Source organism: Ambystoma mexicanum, chromosome 11 (genome assembly GCF_040938575.1).
Source record: "Ambystoma mexicanum isolate Mex_15411 chromosome 11, UKY_AmexF1_1, whole genome shotgun sequence".
NCBI lineage: Eukaryota > Metazoa > Chordata > Amphibia > Caudata > Ambystomatidae > Ambystoma > Ambystoma mexicanum.
Genome location: NC_090934.1, coordinates 1,471,400,192 through 1,471,423,135, shown reverse-complemented (window position 1 = coordinate 1,471,423,135; position 22,944 = coordinate 1,471,400,192). Strand labels below are relative to the sequence as shown.

The following is a 22,944-nucleotide window of genomic DNA, read 5'->3' as shown; positions in this document are numbered from 1 at the left end:
AAACACCTTAGATGCTGCGGAAACGGAGGGCCGTTCCCTAGTCCAGGGCGTACTTCTTAAACGACATGCTTGGCTCAGAAACTCAGGTTTCAAGCCAGAAACACAGGCGTCCCTCATCAACAAACCCCTGGAAGACTCAAACTTGTTTGGTAAGGTGGTTGATGACGCACTGGAGACAGCTAAGAAGGAACACGAGACATTAAAGACCTTGGACCAAATCACGAGACCTCCGAATAAGTGAGGCTATGGCAACAGGCGCTTTTTTCGTGGCCAACAACAAAATCAGCAACAATACACCTCAGCCAGCAACTGTTCTTCCCCCTCAGGGAACCAGTGGACAGTATGCTCAAAGAGGACAACGTCGTGGCAAGGGAAGAGGCCGTGGCCCCACTCCCAGGGGCTCCCTGACTACCACCAACAAATGACCCGAAAGTTCGGGTCCCCTCCCATGCATCTCCGGTCGGGGGCCGGTTAACATCTTTTCTGCAAGCATAGGAGAAAATTACCACAGACCGTTGGGTACTGTCAACAATAGCCCAAGGTTACTGCATCGAATTCAGACCCCCAAGGGGAAGACGTCTAGCTCCAGAACACCTCTCCCTCTTTCTTCAGGAAGTCGAATTGCTGCTGGAAAAAGGAGCCATAGAGGTTGTGCCTCTATCACAGGTAAAGGAGGGTATTTATTCAGTGTACTTCCTTGTACCCAAAAATGATCTAACCATGTGCCCTGTATTAGATCTGCGCCCAGCGAACAAAATTGTAAAACCTCAAAAATTTCATATGGTGACTTTGCAGGAGGTAATCCCCCTGCTCTCACAGGGGGATTATATGGCAACACTGGACATGAAAGATGCATACTTTCATATTTCAATGTTGCCAGCGCACAGGAACTACCTCGGGTTCATGATAGAAGGCAAACACTATCAGTTCAAAGTGCTACCCTTCGGCATAGCTTCAGCGCCAAAGGTAGTCACGAAGGTACTGACAGTGGCAGAGGCACACCTGCGCAGGTCGTCCATTGCAGTCTATCCTTACCTCGACGACTGGCTCATAACAGGGGATTCTTACGAAACATGTTTCTCAAATACCCAAAAGACTGTAGACCTCTTGTTCCACCTGGGCTTCTCCATCAACGAGAAGAAGTCCAGCCTAGACCCCAGCCAAGTCAAGCAATTCCTAGGGGCTCTAATTCGAACAAAGGACGGCCTCGTCTTCCTCTCCACTAGAGGGTCCAAAACATGCTGTTTCAGATCTCTCAATATGTAGCCGGTCGAGTGGTGACGGTACGCAAAGCCATGCGGCTGCTAGGAATGATGGCGTCATGCATTTACTTGGTTCCTCATGCGCGACTGCGCCCTATGCAAGAGTGCCTCAACAGCCAGTGGTGTCAGGCCAGCGGACAATAGGACGATCTAGTGGTTGTCTCCCAAGCCTTGGTTCTCTCGCTGAGGTGGTGGTCGAGGGAAAACCTTGTGTTGGGAAAATCCTTCGCCACCCCCACAGTGGACGCCACTCTAACCACAGACGCATCCCTCACAGGATGGGGGGGCTCACCTATCCCATCACACTGCACACAGAGTTTGGACTCTAAGCGTGGCATCCAAACACATAAACCTGCTGGAATTGTTGGCGGTCTTCAAAGCACTGAAGGCTTTCCAGACACACCTACAAGGAAAGTCAGTGCTAATCCTCACGGACAGCACCACGGCCATGTACTAACTGATCAAGCAAGGGGGCACTCACTCTCCAGGACTGTCCAAGCTGTCCCAGAACATCTGGAAGTGGGCTCTCAAACACATGTTCCTGTTATCTCAACATGTACCAGGGGAACTCAATCTTCTGGCAGACGGACTCAGCAGAGACTACCCTCTACCGGCAGAGTACGAATGGGGATTAGACGAAGACATAGTCTCCAACGTTTTCGCAGAATGGGGCTTCCCAGAGAGCGACCTGTTTGCAACTCTGCAGAACACCCAATGCCAGGATTACGCCTCCAGGTATCCCCAGAACCGCTCCAAAGGGAACAGTCTATGGATAACATGGTCAGGGAAATGATTCTACGCTTTTCCCCTGACTCCCCTTCTCAACAAGATAGTGCACAAGATGCACCAGTTACCATGATACTGGTGGCCCCCATCTGGGCCTGCCAACCCTGGTTCACTCGTCTGATGGAGATGTCACTGTCTCCTCCAGTGAATCTACCCTGCCAATACAACATGTTGTCTCAGGACAGGGGCCAAACGTTGCACCCATGCCCACAGACCCTCAGCTTGGCAGCCTGGCTCCTGTGGTCATAGAATTTGGACACTTGCAACTCCCTCAAAGATGCATGGACATTCTCAGAGAAGCAAGGAAACCGAACACTCGTTACTGCTACCCTAGTAAATGGAAACGGTTCGTCATCTGGTTTAACTCAAAGAGCATCAACCCTGTTGACTGCTCTCCCACAGATATTGTTAGAGGGGATTGGAGTCCGTCGACGTATTCCATATCTATGACAGGTAATCACTGCAGCTCTGCTGCGATGATTACCTGTCATAGATATGGAATACGTCGTCGGACCATACCATCGAAAGAACGTTACCAGAAAGTAACTTGTTCTTCTATACTTGATTCACTTTCTGGACTCAGGGTTAGTCTTTAATTCTATTAAAGTTCACCTTGCTGCTCTCTGCGCATACACTACGTCTCAACATAAGGTGTCATGGTGGAAGGTTCCAGTTATTAAAGCCTTCATGGAGGAAGTGAAACAAATTCACCCTCCTATATCTAACCCAGCTCCCAGATGGGACCTGAACATTGTTTTAACCAGGCTGATAGGCTCTCCCTTCAAGTCCATGCTTAAAGCGACCCTTAAGGATCTCACTCTTAAGACTGCTTTCTTGATAGCTATCACCTCCATTAGGATAGTGAGTGAACTGCAAGCGCTCTCTATCTCAGATCCCTTTGTAACAGTTCACAAAGATAAGGTGGTTCTACGCACACACCCTAGGTTTGCACCAACATTAATTTAAAAGTTTCATGTCAACCAGTCTATAGAACTAGCAACGTTCTTTCAAAACCCATAAAACTTGGTAGAAAAAGCCTGCACACACTGGATGTGTGCAGGGCGGTCATGTTTTATATGGAAAGAACTCGACCACTAAGAAAGGCTAATCAGTTCTTTGTCTCAGTGGCGGCAGGAAGAGAAGGAGATGCAGTTTCCAAATCCACTATTTCTAGATGGATTGTCCAGTGCATCACTCTGTTTCTCTCTTGCTAATGGAGAACTACCCTTCAAGCCTAGAGCTCCTTCTACTCGAGGCACTGGGGCATCCATAGCATTCATTACAAATGTTCCCCTTGAGTCCATTTGCAAGGCGGCAACCTGCAGGTCTGTACACACCTTTACAAAACACTATTGTCTAGATGCCCATTCTAGATCTGATTCCCAGGTGGGACAAGCAGTACTAAAACATCTTTTCTCTACTGTTCCTTCTCACAACTCACCTCCAACTCCGGGTACGGCTCGCTAGTCTATGCACAGCATGTGATTCTAAGCAGATTAACAAACATCAGAAGACATGCATTACTTACCGTAATAGCATTTCTGATGGTTGTATCTGCTTAGATTCACATGTGCCCACCCTTCCTCTCCGCTCGGATGGAAGGAACATAGACGTATTATTATTTTCTCTCTTTTCTGTACTCACTCACGTCAGTCATATAAGGCTCCCTCATGGCAGAAAAATACAAATGGAGGGACCTCAACGCGTGTGGGATTTTGGGTACACTACACGTCACTATAGGGATAGTATTGCAGACACGCCTATGTCGACGTCCCCTTTTTGACTTTCGAAAAACAAATTGCAATACTCTGCAGTGACCACTGGATGTCGGACTATGCAAAGCATGTGAATCTAAGCAGATACAACCATCAGAAAAGCTTTTACAGTAAATAATGTATGTCATATTAGTGAGGTGTGTTTGCATCATGAACATATAACATTCTGGGGCTCACAAGAACCACAAAGCAAAAGCTTACACCTGAGGTTAGCATCTGACAAATTCTGCCAAAGCAATGCCTCGCCCAAGTTCTCATTAACCGCACCACAAATGCCCAGGATTGGACAGAGGTTATGTAGTGGTATGGACTCTTGGCTCTTCTGCAGCCTTTTTTCGTCCATAGCTTAGAAGCTTTGGGTTGCTCGGTTGTACTAACTCTGAAATTGCAAGTTCTAAATCTACAAAAACCCTCCCTGTCTTGCTTTCTACAGTTACCAAACCGAAATCCAATCCTCAGTCACCTACCAAACATCTACGGAAACCCATGTTCTCCAAAGTTCGCTTCACCTAAGCCCCTCATGTCAAAGTGGGACAGCGTTGAGATTGTCTTGCTATGGGTTCTTGAATCATGATTGAATATGTGTATATTTCTTTATGATGTAATTGAACAAATTATGCCCTATGTTTATGAATTGTTACTATGTATGTACTGCCTCATGAACACTGTGTGTTTTTATAATGAAACAATAAATGAATTTGTGCTGACTAAAACCATACCTCTGTTTAGACTAAAAGTGATCGGGTCTGCATGTGTATTGAATCCATTGGGCTCACATGAGGAGGGAATGACTACTGTGCAAAAGTGATCGGATCTGCGTGTGTATTGAATCCATTAAGCACACATGAGGAGGGAATGACTACTGTGCAAAAGCGATCGGGTCTGCGTGTGTATTGAATCCATTAAGCTCACATGAGGAGGGAGTGACTACCGGGGTAAAAGCAATCGGGTCTGCGTGTGTATTGAATCCATTAAGCTCACATGAGGAGGGAATGACTACCGGGGTAAAAGCAATCGAGTCTGCATGTTTATTGGATCCATTGGGTTCACATGAGGAGGGAATGACTACTGGGGTAAAAGCGATCGGGTCTGCATGTGTATTAAATCCATTGGGCTCACATGAGGAGGGAATGACTCCCGTGGTCTAGCTCAGGATTAGTTACGCAAACAAGGTTCTGGGCAGGATCCAGAATCCTTTGGACCTCTTACTAACACCACAGAATGGGGCTGTGGCCTAAATGCATAGTGCTGTAGCATGTATTTAGGACACATCCCACGGGTGCCAGGGTAGTCGCTGCAGGGCCTTCCAGCAGGACGTTGCCACCATGCAGGTGGAAGAAGACCACGTCTTGGACAGCTGATCTGAAGTTGTCTTCGTAGATGAAAGCCGTTTCTGTCTTACTTGCTATGTGCTACTTGACAGAGACGTGTCTGTCAATGTCAAACCCAAGGTACTTGGCGCAGGTGGTCAGCTGGGGTGCGAAGCCCTCAAGGGTCATTGTGTTCGGTGGTGTTGGTCAGCAGAAGGAAGTCGGTCTTCAGAGGTTGAGCTTTGGGTAAGTGTTGGGCATCCAGAACTGGATCAGTGTGCATCGTTGTTATTGCCTTTTCTCCACATTGATTGGAGAAAGAGACAATGGCTCTTGGTTGATGCTTAAAGTTGACTTCACTCTTGAATTGATGTAAATGCCAATTACATTTATTAATAAAGTGAATGCCCAAGTAATAAAAGCATTCATAATTCTGTATTTGAGTGCCATATAAGGTTAAGTGAATTGTGCAAGACTTTGTTGGGTCGCATAGCATGACCTTAGTTATGTCTTATATTAGTCACAAGGGTCTTACTGCTGCACATTGCAGCACATTCATTGGTAGCGTTGCTTACACCCATGACTCCGCATTATTCACAAACAGTAGAATGCTTAACTTGTCACTGTTGATAATGCGTTCATCCACTGTAGAGCATGTGCAGCGCAATAGCATTGATAAATAAGGAGAAAAAGCGGGCAAGATCACAGCCCTGCGGAACACATTTGATTACCCGAAAAGGCGAGGATTGTTCCCCTCCCTAACCCCATCTTAAAATTGCACAATAGTCTGACTACTGTAATGAATCCTATGGAGTCGTCACTGGTCCCCAGCATGAGATATCCTCCCATGTGATCATGACCCTGGGGGTGGTATTATGATGGAGGAACACATGGGAGGAGATGGTGACCGTGGGGAGGTGGTGACTCCATCAGGAGGCACGCAGTATTCTTCCTTTCCATGTGAAGATCTTATAATTCCAGAGTTCCTGTGGTCATTATACAAATCCCTCCAGTTGTAAAAACCCTAAACTCCCTTGTTAGTCACCCTAGACAGGATACCATTCACACCTCATATGTACATAAAACACACTTCATGTTTCTGATGGTTTTAATTTAAACAAAGATTCAAAACAATACAGCCTTAAAAAGTCTAAAACTCCTTTGGACTTCAAATCCCATGAAGCCTCAAGTACTGAGATGAAGAAGTTTGAGTTCTTGAGGAATTAAAAACATCAAGCTAAACATGCAGACTAGTCATCTTGATAGAAATCAGCTGCGTGGGACATTTAAACCTGATGAATACCTTCCATTCAAGAGCGAAGGAAGCTGCAGAGTGGGAAGTGGCACAGACAGCAAAAGCAGACGGAGCAGGTGAACTGCTCTGGGAGAAACAGATGCTTATGAGCACCCGCTTGGAAGCACACTTACCCAGGGAGGCTTGAGACCGATAAAGGTGGTGCGGATGCTTTAGAGATGCTGCTGGGAGGTCGACTGAAGCGTTGAGGCTGCTGGAGGCACGGTCTTGCGAAACCGCGTCAATTTCACTGGTTCATGACCGCGGAGCAGACGCTGGAAGTAAATGAGGATCTGAGAAGCTGGGGAAGCCTTCCTCGAGATACAGCTTCACCGCAGTAGCACGTCATGGTCCAGAAACATCATCAAACACTGGTGAGTCTGCCAGTTAGTGCTTGGGGACCCTGGGGCGTGCAGACAGGCACATGGACAATTAAACAATTCTTTTGAATACGAACTGAGTACATTGAAAAGACAGAACCTACACAAATCCTCATGTGAGAGTGATCAACGTGGGAAGAGGTGCAGTAAGTGTTCTCCTCAGCAGATAAATATTAATGAAGTTGATAGGCAAAATGTGTACAAGTCTCCTTATATGAAAAGTCAATATGGGAAAAATTGGAACAAGCATTGCCACAAGCAAAAGAGTACTAATGAAGAAAGCCAGTCTCCATATATGAGATGTCAATGAAGTTGGAACAAGTAGTACCTGAAGCTAAGGAAGTATAAACTGTGTAGAAGTACAGCTGTGCTATACTTGGAAAGAAAGTGAACATTGTAGGAAGCCCTGGTGAAAGAAACACATCAGGCAGTCCGTCCTTTTGGGAAAAAGATACCTGGCAGGAGAGTACACCAGAGCATGTACGTAATTTTAGGGGGGGACAAGGGTGTTTGTCCCCCCAACTTTCGTGTTGCACCATTTTGTCCCCATTCATTTGGCAGGGGCACCTTTCCTTTAGATGGCATGTCCCCCCTTCCCCCCCAATATTTTCAGCAAAGTTACTCCACTGCACCAGAGGATCTGCAAGACCCAGAAGGGGGGCGATTCCTGGAAGGGGAGTATATCGGGTAATCCACACAAAACCTACAAAAGGAAAAGTCGTGGAGAAAAGATACCTGGCAGGAGAGTACACCAGGGGATCTAAAGACGTTATTGAAGAAGGAAAGACACAGAGCCACTTTTTTCCAGCCTTACAAAACCCATAATTGCTTTGAAAATAAACTCTTTGCCATTCTAAGTGTTGTATGAAAGAGACATTTCAGCTACTCTTAAAGACTCTTGAAATGAACGCTTTCATTATCCCAACTGAAGTAATCCAGGGGAAGGGAGCCCCTCCCCTTTTCTAGGATTCAAGTATTTGTTGAATTTTCATACTTGATTTCTATACACCCTTTGCTAAGCCATAATCAGAAACATTTACCTTGCACATTTATGTAAGTGGGAGGGTCAGACATGTTTTGGACACAAGGACAGTTTGCATTATTTTGACAAGACACAGACTGATCCTTTGTTTTGATTTTATTGACAGGGAAACTCGCATTAAGATAGGGACAGAAAGGCCTTTATTCAACCCTTTTAATTTAATAGAGATGTCTGATCTTGAAAACATTACAACTTTGTACCCGCCTCTCATTTCTGACACCTCACTCTGCATTGTGACTATAAGTAGTTTAGCTTCGATATTAGAAGCTGTTGGGGGGGGGGCACAAAAGTACCCTATTCACAATATGAAATCCAGCCTTTAAACCCACAAATAAAATATAGCGCAGTGTTTTTTATTTGCTTATTTTTGTACCACTACTGAAAATCAAAGTGCTTGTTCTTTAGTTTCCCACCTCTTTCTGGAATCGCACTTGAGTACGACTCAACATCTTATTTTTGGAAACCATTGCATTTAAACTCTTCTCCAGGATCATCCCATAAACATTTTCTGCATTGTCTAATGTTAGGGTAGATTTGCATTTGTATACATAATCTCCGCCACATGTGAAGCCCTCAGCACTATTGGCTGCACTTATAGATTTTTGGTCTGTTCCCCTGAGTGACTGGGAACCTTTTTCCACACTCACTCTTTGACCCTTTCTTTTGTATGGCATCTGTCTTTTGACTTTTGCTTCACACATCACTCTCTGTGCAGTGTTGCTGAGAGCCCTTTGGGGTGTCACTTTTTATTTTCTGTTATAGAGGGAGATACTTTTTATCATTCGCATCTTTTCCTATTGTGAGAACAGCACCCCCCACCTTATGTGGAGTGCTGAGGGGCTACATAGTATCTCCTTTCACACTGCTCTTGTTTGTTTGCAGTGACAAGCTAACCTGAATGGCTGTGGCAGTGGCTTTATCCTACCTACTTTTGTGTAATTGTTACTTCCAGGCTGTCGCGGTAGTGCACAGAAGGGTCACCATAGACCTAAAATGGTGTCTGTATTCTTTTTTTTCCATTTCTTGTCCCTTCTTGGTCCTCCTTCTGTTGTGCCTGATGGGCGAGGTCCTGGTTTGACTTTTGTCTTCGGCAGCAATTCTTTGTGAAGCCCGCCAAGGCTCCAGTGTGTGTCTGTGAAGACAGGAAACAAGGGAAGAGTCAGAAGCTCTTCAGCCCTTTGTCTTCTGGCATGCTTGCCTGGAACCAGTTCCAACTGGGAGGCGGGGGCTGAGTGCCCTGAAAGGACAGCCAGCACCCAGAGTCTGGGTTCCAGCATAAAAGTAATAGATCCTGAAGCTGCACCCTGGAACAGAAGAATCAACGAGGAAGAAGAGGAGAGATGTTCGCAGCTGCTTCCAGACAGCCGGAGATGCCTTCTCTATAATCAATGCTGCACAACCCCTTCTTCCAAGCATCAGGAATCACGAGCTGTGATCTTCAAGGGCTGCAAACCACCAACACCCTGGGACCCATGGCCACTGTGCAGTGCATCATCTTGCAAAGATTGAATCCTCCCAAAACTGGACTCCTTCAGGACATACAGAGGCAAGATTCCACTCCTTGAAGTCACCTCACCAGAGTGCTGGACCGAGAAAGTGAGACAAATCGACCGGGCGGTAATCGCTCTTCACTGGTGCTTCACAGAATGTGCCAAAATCACAGAACCCTGAAAAGTCCTTTGCTGGAAGCATCTTCACCCGACTGCTGCTGTGAGGTTCACTCCAGAGTTCCTTCTTTCGTGTGCCTTACCAAGAATCTGGTTACTGGGTCTACTGCTGCTACATCGTGGGGGAATTATTCTACAACCTCGTCTTCACTCCTAAGGTACTGTGAGACTCTTGGTAGAACTTATGTGGAGCTGTTCGCTGCTCCTGTGTTGCTAGAGTGCCGATTTGTGGGTTTGGGAGTTTTCCCATACATGTTCGCCTAGGCCCAATGCCTGCGTGCCTACAGGGAGCCTTCTCCGAAGTCGGGTACCCTTTTTCACACAAAGACTGTTACTTACTACAGAAGACTTCCTCTGGAATTTATGAACTTTCTACAGCTGTGCCTTGCCTGTTTTCCCCTCCAAACTGACTGAGACACCCGTAACTAGTCAGGATGGACTTCGAAAGTGTTAAGCCTTTGTGAAATTATTGCAAAGTATTTACCTTCCTTATGTTGGATTTGTTTAATTTATCTTACCTGAAACAGTTATTACAAAAGTATTTGGGTTATCTTTGAATTGCATGCTGCTATTCTAAAAAGTATTACAAAGTGGTTTACTTATTGTGAATAATGCATTGGTTTTTCTGAGTTATTTATTGTGTGTTATAGTACTTACCTTGCTGAACAATTACTTACTTTTGTACATATATATAAAAGAAACAATTATTTTTTATCTAACTTTTGTGTGTCAGTGTTTCTTTGGCCTATATGTATACTCGAAGTTCTATGTACCACCTACAGCCCTTTCTCCCTCCTAAGATAAGCCTGGCTGCTCAGCCATTGCTACCAACAAAACGTGTGTGATTCAGGCCTATACTAAGAGTTGGAGCCCTCTGTCCCAAGTGTGAGTCTTCACAAGTCTTACCCTTGGTGGACTTTTGTAAAACTCCCTATCATCTTATTTATTTATTTATTCGTATTTGTTAAGCGCATAGAAACAGCCCTGAAGCATCGTGGCGCTGGTTACAATAAAAAGCGATACTTGGTTACATCCTAGAGGCATACACGCATGCAGGTTTCGACAATAGAAAAAACAATAGCAACGTGTGTATGTTTGGCTGTGGGTAGAGGAAGTTTAGTTGAAGAGAGAGGTTTTGAGTTTTTTTTCTAAAAGCTTTAAGTGAGCATTCTGCTCTTAGAGCATGAGGGAGATTGTTCCAGAGTCTATGTGCTATGTAGGGGAAACCCTGACCTCCCGCTGTAACCTTGTTGATGTGTGGTACCGTGAGTTGGTTGGTGTAGCAAAGTCTAGTAGGTCTGGATGAGGCCGGTCTGTGAATAGTGTCCGAGAGATAAGGTGGAGCAGTGTGATGGATGCATTTGTGGGTAGTGGTTAGAACCTTGAAGGTGATAAGTTCTTTGACAGGGAGCCAATGAGAGGATTGTCTTGTATGTGATATGTGGTTCCTTTTGGAGATGCTTAAGGCTGCTCTGAGAGCGTTATTTTGAGTGACTTGGAGTTTGTTTAGGTTTTTTTCAGAGGTGCCGTCTAGGAGTGCATTACAATAGTCAAGTTTCGAGCCTATGATAGCTCTTGCCATTGATAGGCAGTTTTCTTTGGTGAGGAATGGTTTGATGGCGTTTATGAATTTGGTGCTTAGCGCGGATGCAGAGACAATGGCATTGACTTGTTTGTCCATAGACAGGGTTGGATCAATGTGGACCCCTAGCGTTTTTACAGAAGATAAGACTGGGATGGTGCAGTTGTCAATGTTAAAATTGGAATAGAGGCTATCTAGCCTGGCAAGTGTAGACTTTTGGCCAAGGATCAGGATTTCAGTCTTATCCCCGTTAAGACATAGGCCGTTAGTGGCCATCCAGGCTTGAATAGTTGCGTATATGTGTTTTAGGGCCAGGGCGTCTATGTGGTAAGAGCCAGTTAGGGGGAGGAGCACTTGGGTGTCGTCTGCGTAGTTGGTGTAGGCAATCCCAAGTGCATCCAGTTTATCAAAGAGAAGCTTTGTAAAGAGGTTGTACAGCGTAGTTGCTGTACAGGAGCCTTGTGGAACACCGCAGTGAATTATGGATGGTGTTGCGTTGGATGTGTTTGAAAAGACTTTCATGGCCCTCCCTTCTAAAAAGGATGTTATCCATGAGGTGGCTTGGTCTGAGAAATGTGCAGAGTGGGAGAGGTGTGAGGTGAGGGTCTTGTGGTCCACTAGGTCGAACGCCGCTGAGAGGTCAAGGAGAAGGAGAAGGGCAGGTTTGCCTGTGTCCAGTATCTTAGTTATTTGGTTTTTAAGGTCCAGCAGAGCAGTCTCTGTTCCGTGGCCTTTGCGGAAGCCTGACTGTCTAGTACCAAGGATGGAGTTTGATTCAAGGTATAGTTGAATTTGGCTGTGTGCCACTTTATCTAGAATTTTGAGAAGGAAAGGGACTGTCGTTATAGGTCTAATTGTTGGGCAGCGTGGGGTCGAGAGTGGGCTTTTTTAGAAGTGGGCGCACCCAAGCTTCTTTGAGGCTGTCTGGGACGGAGCAAGTTTTGAAACAAGCATTAATGAATGCAGTAATGAGTGGGGCAAGTGGTTCAGCGCAGTCCTTGATTAACTTAGGAGGGCATGTATCGCCTTTGCAGGTTGATGGCTTCAGATGTTTCAGGATGTCCAGGACTTCTAGTTCTGAGACTTCATTGAAGGCTAATTTAGGGATGTTATTGGTTTTGCTATAGGTTTGAGACTGTGAGTGCAGACTCTGTTTCGGTAGGGTATTGTAGTGGTCACAGATTTTGTTTTGTAGGAGGTCTATTTTGTTGAGCATGGCAGCTTGGATACTGTTGCAGCAAGCTTCGTCCTTAGGGATCTCTAATAAGGAAATAGGTCAATAATTGACTGTTTTATTACGATCTCAATATAACAAAATGGATCCATCTCAGCAGTTCATTTTGGGGAGTTGATTATTTTCATTAATATTATTCAACGGTTTTGTCAAAAGTGGAACCCAAAATACTGATTTCCCCCTTCAATAAATCGATGGGAAGACTAGCTTTCCACTCACCTGACAAGGGCAGCATTTGCTTCTAGGGATATGAAACGAATGTAGATCGATGCTCCATAGCAAAACAAAATGCGATTACTGTCCACTACTACATTGTTGCCTGAGACGTCATTGATACCAATTTCCATCAATCACACATTCTCTGAGATAGTCCTAGTTGCAGCCAATGGAGGAGCTAGCAGTTCAGAAGTCGATAATCTCTTTCTGCAGTCTGTTCCGCACCCATCCGTTCTGAAGATTGTTTAGGCTTGTGACGTTAATCAAGAGGTGGTTCTTCTCACCATTTCCAATCAAATGGAAGGTGAGAGGACTCTACCCCACTTGGATATCAGGTGGGCCATTAAATATGATCTTGATGGAACAAAAGAATTCAGCAAACCTGACAACCGCCTTATTAGGTTTGGAGATCTGTATGCATGTTCTCAACTCTTGAAAGTTCCTGTTGCCAGATGGGTTGTTTCTTGTATCATTTAAGGCTATATTTCTCAAGGAAGCCCCTTCAAAGGGTCCCTACGCATCTGCCGTCAGCGTGAAGGCTGTGGCCATGGGACTTCATTTGCAAGCTTTGTGGGCTTCCCCTTCAGCATGCTGCGGGCAGTACTCTATGGATATGAGCTCCAGAGCAGATACCAGATCTGTCCGTACTGTTCTTCCGAACCTGTTCTGGTAGGCCTTTGAATCCTCCTCCGTTTGGTATACATGCTGCCAATCTTCCCATACATATGGAGGAAAGAAGGTGGGCTATAGAAGTGTTACTGTACCCCCATAGCACATTTCCCTTTACACCATACACCCCAACCCCGCCATCTTAGAATGTATAGATCATTTCATCTAATGTCCGGATGGAAAGGACTGTTTGGAGTTGACAGAAGGCAGTGTCACTGGGACAGCCACAGCCTTGTTGTTGCACCCTGTTGCTTAACATATTTAAAGCAAAAGTTTGGTTATTCCTGCGCAAATGGCTTTAGCTGTGTCCCCGTTGGACGGACACCCATACATGTGGTGGAAGGCGGTCTAGGGACTAGTAAAACTGTAGTCAATAAGCAATTTAGTGTGTTTAATTATAGATTGCCACCTTCCATAACTGGGACCATTACTGACTCCAAATTTATATGGGATTGCACCAGTCTTCCTGAAATCCAAACGTTTATTTGATGCCCAGCCCTATCTGCATCGTATTCTCTTTGAGTGGTTCTTGGATCTTGTAATTGTGGAGGCGGTTCTCGTGAACAGGGTGAGGAATGAAAGCTGGAAATTGACCATCACTATTTGTTAAAGCCAGTCTTGATGCGCCTGGCATCTCATGTTGTATGTATACTAACGTGGCATCTTGTGCTCCTATCCCCAGAATGTAATCTTGTGGAGGCGGAGGACCAAGTGGAAGTGAATGGGGAGATTTTCCCAAAGCCGTTTGTAGAAAAGCCTGTCTGCGCGGAGGACCACAATGTCTACATCTACTATCCGACGTCGGCTGGCGGAGGCAGCCAGCGGCTCTTCAGAAAGGTAAAGGGATGGCGAGACCAATGCAGGAATGTTCCTCTGCAGGATGGCGTCTTCCATTTCTGATGGCAGATTCAATACATGCTCACTAGAGTACTGGCTCACTTGTCTGCTTGATGCAACTGATTTCTGTTGATGTTGGTGCAGCTTCCCAATGCCCCTGACCATCATCAAGTCCCCATGTCATGGGTGCGCCCCACTCTCACCCCAGCTGAGTGCCAGCCCTTCTGCTTCAGTTTGAATGAGATTGTCCCTATTCACCCATTTTACAATTGCACTGACTGCTGCAGGAACACCCCTTCCCCTAGAGCCTTAGTCATTAATCCACATTAGAAGTTCCCAATATCTCCAGGAAGTCATCAGGCTCTCGGGTAACAAATAGAAAGCATATGTCCATGCTGAAATGTTATTTTGATCATTTGAAACAGACCAAAGCAAGCTTTCCTCTTGGTAGGAAAAAGTAGCACAATTGGACAGGGATATTCTTTTTTTTCCCATCCTAAACTCTTGGTGACAAGTGAGCATGATTAATGTCTGCGGAAATCTCCATGCCCTTGAATAATCAAGAGAGCAACCAAACAATAGAATTCCTTAAATCCATAGCTAGTGTGCAATTAGCTGCTGTGTGAGTAGAGCGTTCAGTGTGGTCATCCAATGCACCCCCAACCTGTCCTCTGCCAGAGACGTGAAAACCCACAGGCTCCAGGTAAGAGGAAAGCTCTTGTCCCTAATGATCCCAGTGGCCTCTTTGACCAGCAGGCTTGACTGGACCTACTGCAACTCAGACATGGGTACTCAGACTAGCTTACTGGTAAGTGATCGCAAACTTTCCTGTTTGAGAAGGGCAGAGACATTACTTGTCTTCTCCCGAACCATCGACTGGGTTTCCCAGCGACTGCAAAGCCCAGAAGCAGCCCAAACCCTCTTTGTCACCTCAAGAAATGTTTTGAACCAGTTTAGCCAGGCTCGACTGACTTTTGAGCAAGTGCTGGACCTGTGATGCTGTCTTTGGCACTTAAAGTACTAACTTACCAGCTTTTTGAGCCTCCTCGACACCGACTCAACCCATTGAAGCACTGACTAAATGAAACAGAAGCATTGTCTCGACCCGACTCAAAAGTCAACTCTACCTACTGGAAGCTATTAAGTTGGCCTTCTCTAACACCGACTTAATCCAGTAGAAGTTGGATTCGAAAGGACTTAACCCTTGACTCGATGATCTGTTGGAAGCTACTGACTCAGTGCACTGGGAGCCCCATCTCAGCCTTCATGCCGACTTGCCATTAGGACAGAACTGGCTCAACACCGGCTTGATTTTAGGAAGCCTAGAAAGCTGGCTCAACGCTGTCGAGCACTGAGAGACAGGAAATAGAGGTATTTGGAGCTGTCCTGGTCCCCGATTCACCTTAAAGGACCCCAGCAAATTCTAAAATCCAGTTTCTCTAGCCTTTCACAGAGACATCCAATACATTTGACATTTTGCTGCAGAAATATTTGCCTGGGCATAAGCACTAAAGTAATTTAGAAAAATAGTCCTATATTTTGATCTTTCAAAACCAACTTTAGCTTGCTTGCATAACCTTAAAAAATAAAAAAATATATTTTTTTAAAAAAAGTTAAATCAAACACATTGCACCTCTGTTGAATTTCGATGCAGTGGAAGTTCCTGTGAGAAAGCGGCCCTAGAGTTGCTGTGGTTTTGTTGTTCCATTTCACCAAAACACAGAGCTTCCTGCCTTGCATATCCACGATCTTGCACGTCTGGAGTCCAGTACCTGCTGTTGGGGGTAGTATGCGGAAGGGGAGCTGTGGTTTCTTTACACAGCTGATGTATCACTCTTAACCTTTCAAAGTCATAATGAGGGTCCGCTGGTGTTAAAAAGCTCATTCAACTACAACATTCCATTGAAAGGCATTTGGCTGGAGGATTATATTGCAGGGGCAACACATTTTTAGAGAGCAGAACAGTGTAAAATGTTAGTTGCACCCTTCTAATAAAGGTCAGATTAGAGGGGTGCCTGGCAGTGGTTGTGTTTTGGAGGGTTGATGAGAATGGAAAGGCGGGAGTGCAGGCAACAGCCAGAGTGGCTCTCTGTGCTCTTTGCTTTAGTCGTACGGGTAGTCTGCATGAAGGCGGGAGTGCAGGCAGCAGCCAGAGTGGCTCTCTGTGCTCTTTGCTTTAGTCGTACGGGTAGTCTGCATGAAGGCGGGAGTGCAGGCAGCAGCCAGAGTGGGTCTCTGTGCTCTTTGCTTTAGTCGTACGGGTAGTCTGCAAGAAGGCGGGAGTGCAGGCAGCAGCCAGAGTGGCTCTCTGTGCTCTTTGCTTTAGTCGTACGGGTAGTCTGCATGAAGGCGGGAGTGCAGGCAGCAGCCAGAGTGGCTCTCTGTGCTCTTTGCTTTAGTCGTACGGGTAGTCTGCATGAAGGCGGGAGTGCAGGCAGCAGCCAGAGTGGCTCTCTGTGCTCTTTGCTTTAGTCGTACGGGTAGTCTGCATGAAGGCGGGAGTGCAGGCAGCAGCCAGAGTGGCTCTCTGTGCTCTTTGCTTTAGTCGTACGGGTAGTCTGCATGAAGGCGGGAGTGCAGGCAGCAGCCAGAGTGGCTCTCTGTGCTCTTTGCTTTAGTCGTACGGGTAGTCTGCATGAAGGCGGGAGTGCAGGCAGCAGCCAGAGTGGCTCTCTGTGCTCTTTGCTTTAGTCGTACGGGTAGTCTGCATGAAGGCGGGAGTGCAGGCAGCAGCCAGAGTGGCTCTCTGTGCTCTTTGCTTTAGTCGTACGGGTAGTCTGCATGAAGGCGGAAGTGCAGGCAGCAGCCAGAGTGGCTCTCTGTGCTCTTTGCTTTAGTCGTACGGGTAGTCTGCATGAAGGCGGGAGTGCAGGCAGCAGCCAGAGTGGCTCTCTGTGCTCTTTGCTTTAGTCGTACGGGTAGTCTGCATGAAGGCGGGAGTGCAGGCAGCAGCCAGAGTGGCTCTCTGTGCTCTTTGCTTTAGTCGTACGGGTAGTCTGCATGAAGGCGGGAGTGCAGGCAGCAGCCAGAGTGGCTCTCTGTGCTCTTTGCTTTAGTCGTACGGGTAGTCTGCATGAAGGCGGGAGTGCAGGCAGCAGCCAGAGTGGCTCTCTGTGCTCTTTGCTTTAGTCGTACGGGTAGTCTGCATGAAGGCGGGAGTGCAGGCAGCAGCCAGAGTGGCTCTCTGTGCTCTTTGCTTTTGTCGTACGGGTAGTCTGCATGAAGACGGGAGTGCAGGCAGCAGCCAGAGTGGCTCTCTGTGCTCTTTGCTTTAGTCGTACGGGTAGTCTGCATGAAGGCGGGAGTGCAGGCAGCAGCCAGAGTGGCTCTCTGTGCTCTTTGCTTTAGTCGAACGGGTAGTCTGCATGAAGGCGGGAGTGCAGGCAGCAGCCAGAGTGGCTCTCTGTGCTCTTTGCTTTAGTCGCACGGGTAGTCTGCATGAAGGCGGGAGTGCAGGCAGCAGCCAGAGTGGCTCTCTGTGCTCTTTGCTTTAGTCGTACGGGGAATCTGCATGTGGAATGTATGCATCACCCTCAATCTTCCCAAGGGGTGATAAGGGTATATTTCCATTTGTATGCATAATCTCCTCCACATGCGAGGCCCCCAGCACTTTTTGCTAGATTTATGGATTTTTGGTGTGTTTCCCTGAGTGAGTGGGAACCTTTTTCCACACTGACTCATTCTTTTGCCCTATCTTTTGGGATACTTCGTGTTTCTTTTTTTAACTCTCTCTTGGGGAAATACTTTCCTCCTAGTTCTATGGCCCCTATCGTTTAATGTTTGATACACATAGCACCCTCTGTGCAGTGTGCTTGGGAGCCCATTCGGCTTCCCTTTTTATTTTCTGCTAGTTTCCTTGTGAGAATCTATGTTCTGAATGGCAGGGGGATATTTAGTATCCTTCCTAACTTTTATATTGTGAGATCAGCACACCCCATTTTATTGGTAGTTATGAGGGTTTATACAGTATCCCCTTTCAGACTACCCCTGTAACATTTTAGTTACAGTGACCGGCAAAGATGAATGGCTGGTGTCGGTGGTTTTATCCTTCCTACTTGTGCATTCTGTACACCCAGGCTCTACTTGCAGCCGTGGCAATGCACAGAAGGGTCGCCATTGACCCAAAATGGTGTCTGTATTCATTTTTGGACATTGCTCTTTTGCTTGTCCTTTCTTGATCCTTCCTTCATCTCCCATGCTGGGTGGGAGAGGTCCTGGTTTGAGTTTTGTTTTTGGCGGGAATCCTTTGTGAAGGCCGCCAAGGCTCCAGGATGTCTGTGAGGACAGAAAACGGGGGAGGAGTCTGAAACTCTGCTGTTCTTTGTCTTCTGCAGTGCCTGCCTGGAACCAGTTCCAACTGGCTGGTTGGCTGTTCTAACAGAACAGCCACCAGCCAGACTTTGAATGGTGCATGGCTGCTGATTGGCTGGGTTTCTGGATAAAAGGCTGGGATCCTGATGGTGAAGACAACCTGACCAATGGACCGGAAGAAATGATGAGAAAGAAGAGGAGAGGCTCCCGCAGCCACTTCCCGATGACCGGAGATGCCTTCTGAATAGCTGTCACTGTGTGAACCCTCCTTCCAACCACAAGGAGAACTCTGAAGATGATGGCTCTCTCCCATAGGCTGGTGGGACCAATTAGGCTTAAGGCGACCTGCATTTTGAGCCATCCCATGACAATCTGTGACCTTCCTGGGCTGCAAACCGCCAATACCCTGGGACACCAGACCATCACCACAGTGCTGGACCAAGAAAGCAAGCCAAATCGATTGGACGACAACCGTATGGTATCCTGAAAAGTGCCAAAAAACAGCGGTGCAAGAAAAAATAAAGACTCCTTTGCTGGAAGCCTCTTCCTTCGACTGCTGCTGTGAGATCCACTCCTATGTCCCTTCTGTCATCTGCCTAACTAAGAATCTGGTGATCGGGTCTGCTGCTGTTGTATCGTAGAGGCGTCGTCCTGCAATTTCTTCTTCACTCATAAGGTTCTGTGGAACTAAGGGGGAATTCTCAGAAATGTGCTAATTCCTCTCTACCTTAGAGACCCCCAGCAACTTTGCTGGATTTTAGGTCTCTTAATTTTTAACCTGGAGAGAGTGAGACCCGTTTTCTCAATCATGTATTTTTAATGTGATTTGAACTCTGTGTTTCTTTAAGTATGGAGTCTGACAAACTCCATAGGCATCCTCTTTACATTGCCACCCAGCACCCTCAGTGCAGTGACACAGGGAAGTCTTTCAGATTTCCCAGAGGTTTAAATACCTTCTCTGGGATAAACTACAGTTTCCAAGAGCAGTAAAGTGAAATTGACTTTGCTTACATTTGCAACTTTATAGACCCTTGCACACACTATCTTACAATAGGGTTCTGGAGGGGTTACTTAGTATCCCATTTGTCTAGTTTCTCATGTAACTTTTTTGTTACCCTTTCCCCGATGAATGGCTGGTGGCAGTGGTTTACTTTTAACTACCGTGGTGTGCTTTTACCGCGGGCTGCGTTTGCGGCTGCAGTAATTCAGACCCTCCAGAAAATTGCGGCATGAAATGGAAAAAATTGCGGCACAAAAAAGAAAAAAATTGCGGCACCCAACTGCGTTTTTTGCGGCATTTTCTAACGTTGAAAAATATATCATTTAACATCTTTTTTAGCCTAAAACCAAGTAATTGCAAGGCTTTTGTTAGTGAGGAACAAAATGTGTTCTGTCTGGCTGCGCTCTGTAGGACAGCCAGGTCGAGTCACCACAGCCTAACATTTTGGATTGTGGTGGGGGAAGGGGGATACAGCCTGATGAGCTCCAAGGAAATGGTGCTGTGCCACTACTTCCAGCAGACAAGTGGAAAGCAAATAAACAGATAGGCTTGAATTCAAAAGTGTAACCCTGGTTGAAGCCCATAGGTTTGCTTTTCGCTTGTCCTATGACCCCAGGAGAGAGGGAGAACAACTCTACACTTCTCCATGGAAGGAATCCATGAGGCCAAGACACAGGGGCAATGCAGTGGCAGTAACTGCAAGCCCATAATACCTAGCCAAACAATGAACTCTCTTGGGTGGTCATAATTCCTTGGTTATGCCACCCACACATGGTGACTAAACACACACACAAACAGAAATGAAACATCACAACACTACCAGGGGTCAAGTCCTACAAATTAAAGTGGGGGAGGGAACTCATTAACAATGCAATGGCATGTGATGTCATCAGAAATTAGCATATCAAGGTGAAATATGCATATATCATTAAATTGGCTTTGCATAACCACCAAAATTGCACAGGACGAATGGCATTTGCCTTTCATAAATTTTAACACCCAATTTTGTGCGTAATTGGTGTCATACAGCCCAGCCTTGATTCAAGGCTGGGCTGCATGATACAAACGCTCGTAGCTGTATTCGTTTTCAAATTGCTTTACAATTGGTATCATGCAGCCCATGATACCAATTGTAAAGCAATTTGAAATTAATACAGCTACGAGAGTCTTCAATTGGAATCATGCAGCCCAGCCTTGAGGCTGGGCTGCATGATACCAATTGTAGACGAGCGTCAGGAAGCATTAAGTTTATGCTTTCTTTTCCGGCGCTCGACAGGAAAGTAATTTACTTTCCTGTCGAGCGCCGGGACTGAAAACAGTCCAGTGGCCTCTTTGGGTGCTCTGAGTTGGGGGCAGATGAGTGGACAGGCCAGTGCTTACCTGGCTAGCTTCACCAACTGTCAGCTCGGGTACTCAATGAGCCTTGGAGGTGCCTGGGGTCACAGCCAAATGCTGTGCATCTCCCAGGCCTGCGTGACCCTCCCCCAATCCTAGGCCTGCAACGCATAGCCGAGGTGTTAACCCTCAAGCTGCTGCAATCAGCAGCCAGCTGTGTTCGCTCTAAATCATTAAATGAGCGCGAAAAAAGACACACTAAGCTAACGTGTCTTTTTTGCGCTCATTTAATGATTTATAGCGGCAATTGCGGGAAATGGCAAATTTTGCGATTTGTTTTTTTGCAAATCGCAAAATCGCCATAAGGTGGATGGTCTGAGTAAAGCACTCAAGGGTGCCAGTTCCCAGGCCTTGCTTTTTTGCCAGTTCTTTGTGGAAACGTCCTTCTTGAGTTTTACTCTGCGCGCCAAACCAGGTTTGATCCCTTTGTTCGTTTTGTCTTTGACGGGATTCACGAGTGAAGCCCGCCGCTGGCACCAGGGTGTCTGGCGGGGACAGTAAGCGAGGGAGGTGCTCGAAACTCCTGTGCTTAGTCTCCTAGGAGACAGGAATGCACTCTTAGGTGATTGGCCGGCTGGCTGTCTGGCAAAGAGAGCCACCTTGCTGGGTAACTGACAACTAGGCTAGAATGAATGGGGGAAACCTGCATAAAAGGCAAGGCTTTTTGGCTTGGAAGGCTGAGTCGACCACTGGGCGAAGGAATTCGAAGGAGAACTTGAAAGAGACGCCTGCTGCAACTCCTGGACCATTGCTGTGCTGAAGCTCCAAATTCGTTTCGACTGGAGAAGCAATGCAAGGACAACTTCTCCCCTTGAGTTGATGGGACCAATCAACTCCAAAGTAAGCCTCCCGGACATCCTCTCGAAGCTGGTTGTATTTCCACTGAAGTTGCTGCTGGAAACCAGAGAGGAACACCAGATTGTGTGCATTGGTTTTAAGTTGGCCAAGAACTCCAGGAAGATTCTCGAAGCAGGACTGACCGAGCCTGAGCCACCTCAACAGAGTGCTGGACCACAGATGCAAGGAAAGCCCATCTCGACAGCCAAGAGTCGGCGGTGGTGCTATTTGCTTAGGCGTGAGGAGTTGAAACTGCAAAATGCCACTGAATAGAAGTTGGTCCTTTTCTGTCACCGACCGTCCCTTTTGCAATTCAGGAGTCCTCCAGACGTCCTCCCTCTTGTCCCCACGACTGAGGCCCAAGAACATAGGATCTGCAGAACTGCCCTTGAGCAGAAGCCACATGAAATGTTTTTTTCTACCCAAAAGTACTGTAAAGTCTAAGAACTTACCTCTTGTTGTGTAGCTTCACTTGTTCTGAGTGGAGACTTGTCTTGGTTGCTCCTGTAGAGTTGCTATCAGCTTATTTACCTCACAAGTCTTATCAGTTTATGGCCCTGCTTTGATTTCTTCTTGTTCTACAGAGACTCCTAAAACATTGTGGAAGACTTTTACTTACCTGCTTCCGAATATTTGTGAGATCTCCTGTTTTATTCTAATCTATTTCTTTGACATGCTCCAAAGTATTGCCCCAAATGCAACAGTGATATATTAATGCCCACAGTGTCATAGCTACTGAAGTCCCCTGAGGGTGTAGGAAGCGTCGGTGTGCCGTCCCCAATGGGTATTTGCTGATTTAAGGAAACTCAGAGTGTGTATTTTGGAGTGTATTCATGTGTTAGTATTATATTGCCCCGTCTGAAGAAGACTTACTCAAACTGACTGTTAAATTAATAATTGTTTGATCAAGAAACCTTATGTGTAAGAGTTTATTTGAATACTTGTCACTGTGAATCTCTTTGTAACTCCCCTACAGCTCACATTGACCCTTCTTGAGATAAGCCTGGCTACTCGACCTCACTACCAACCTGTGTAGTACCAAAGGTTGGGTTCCTATTGCCAGGAGGTCAGGGTTGTTGTCGTGCACCCAAAGGGTACTGCATACAATCTTGCCTAACAAGAACTATGGGTAGAACCTACCTAGAGTTGTTTAGCTGCTCCTGTGTTGGAGTGCTGATTTGTGTGTTTAGGAGTTTGCCCAGGCCTAACACCTGTGTCTCTGTAGGGAGACTTCTGCGAAGTCCCTGACCCTTTTCCCAACATAGACTGTTACTTGCAACTGGAGGCTTCCTCTGGGACCTTTGAATGTTGCACAGCTGTGCCCTACCTGTTTTGCCCTCCAATCTG

General features: G+C 46.4%; 1 protein-coding gene across 14 annotated transcripts in view; it reads left to right on the top strand.

The window, feature by feature from the left end:
* The window catches only part of PPIP5K1 (diphosphoinositol pentakisphosphate kinase 1), a 1,113,174-nt gene that overhangs the window by 274,623 nt on the left and 815,607 nt on the right, over positions 1-22,944 (top strand). For all 14 annotated transcript variants that reach the window (XM_069625171.1, XM_069625166.1, XM_069625170.1 and 11 more), the window contains exon 6: positions 13,900-14,054. In XM_069625171.1, the coding sequence (XP_069481272.1) occupies positions 13,900-14,054 (155 nt within the window). The remainder of the gene's footprint in view (positions 1-13,899; positions 14,055-22,944) is intronic.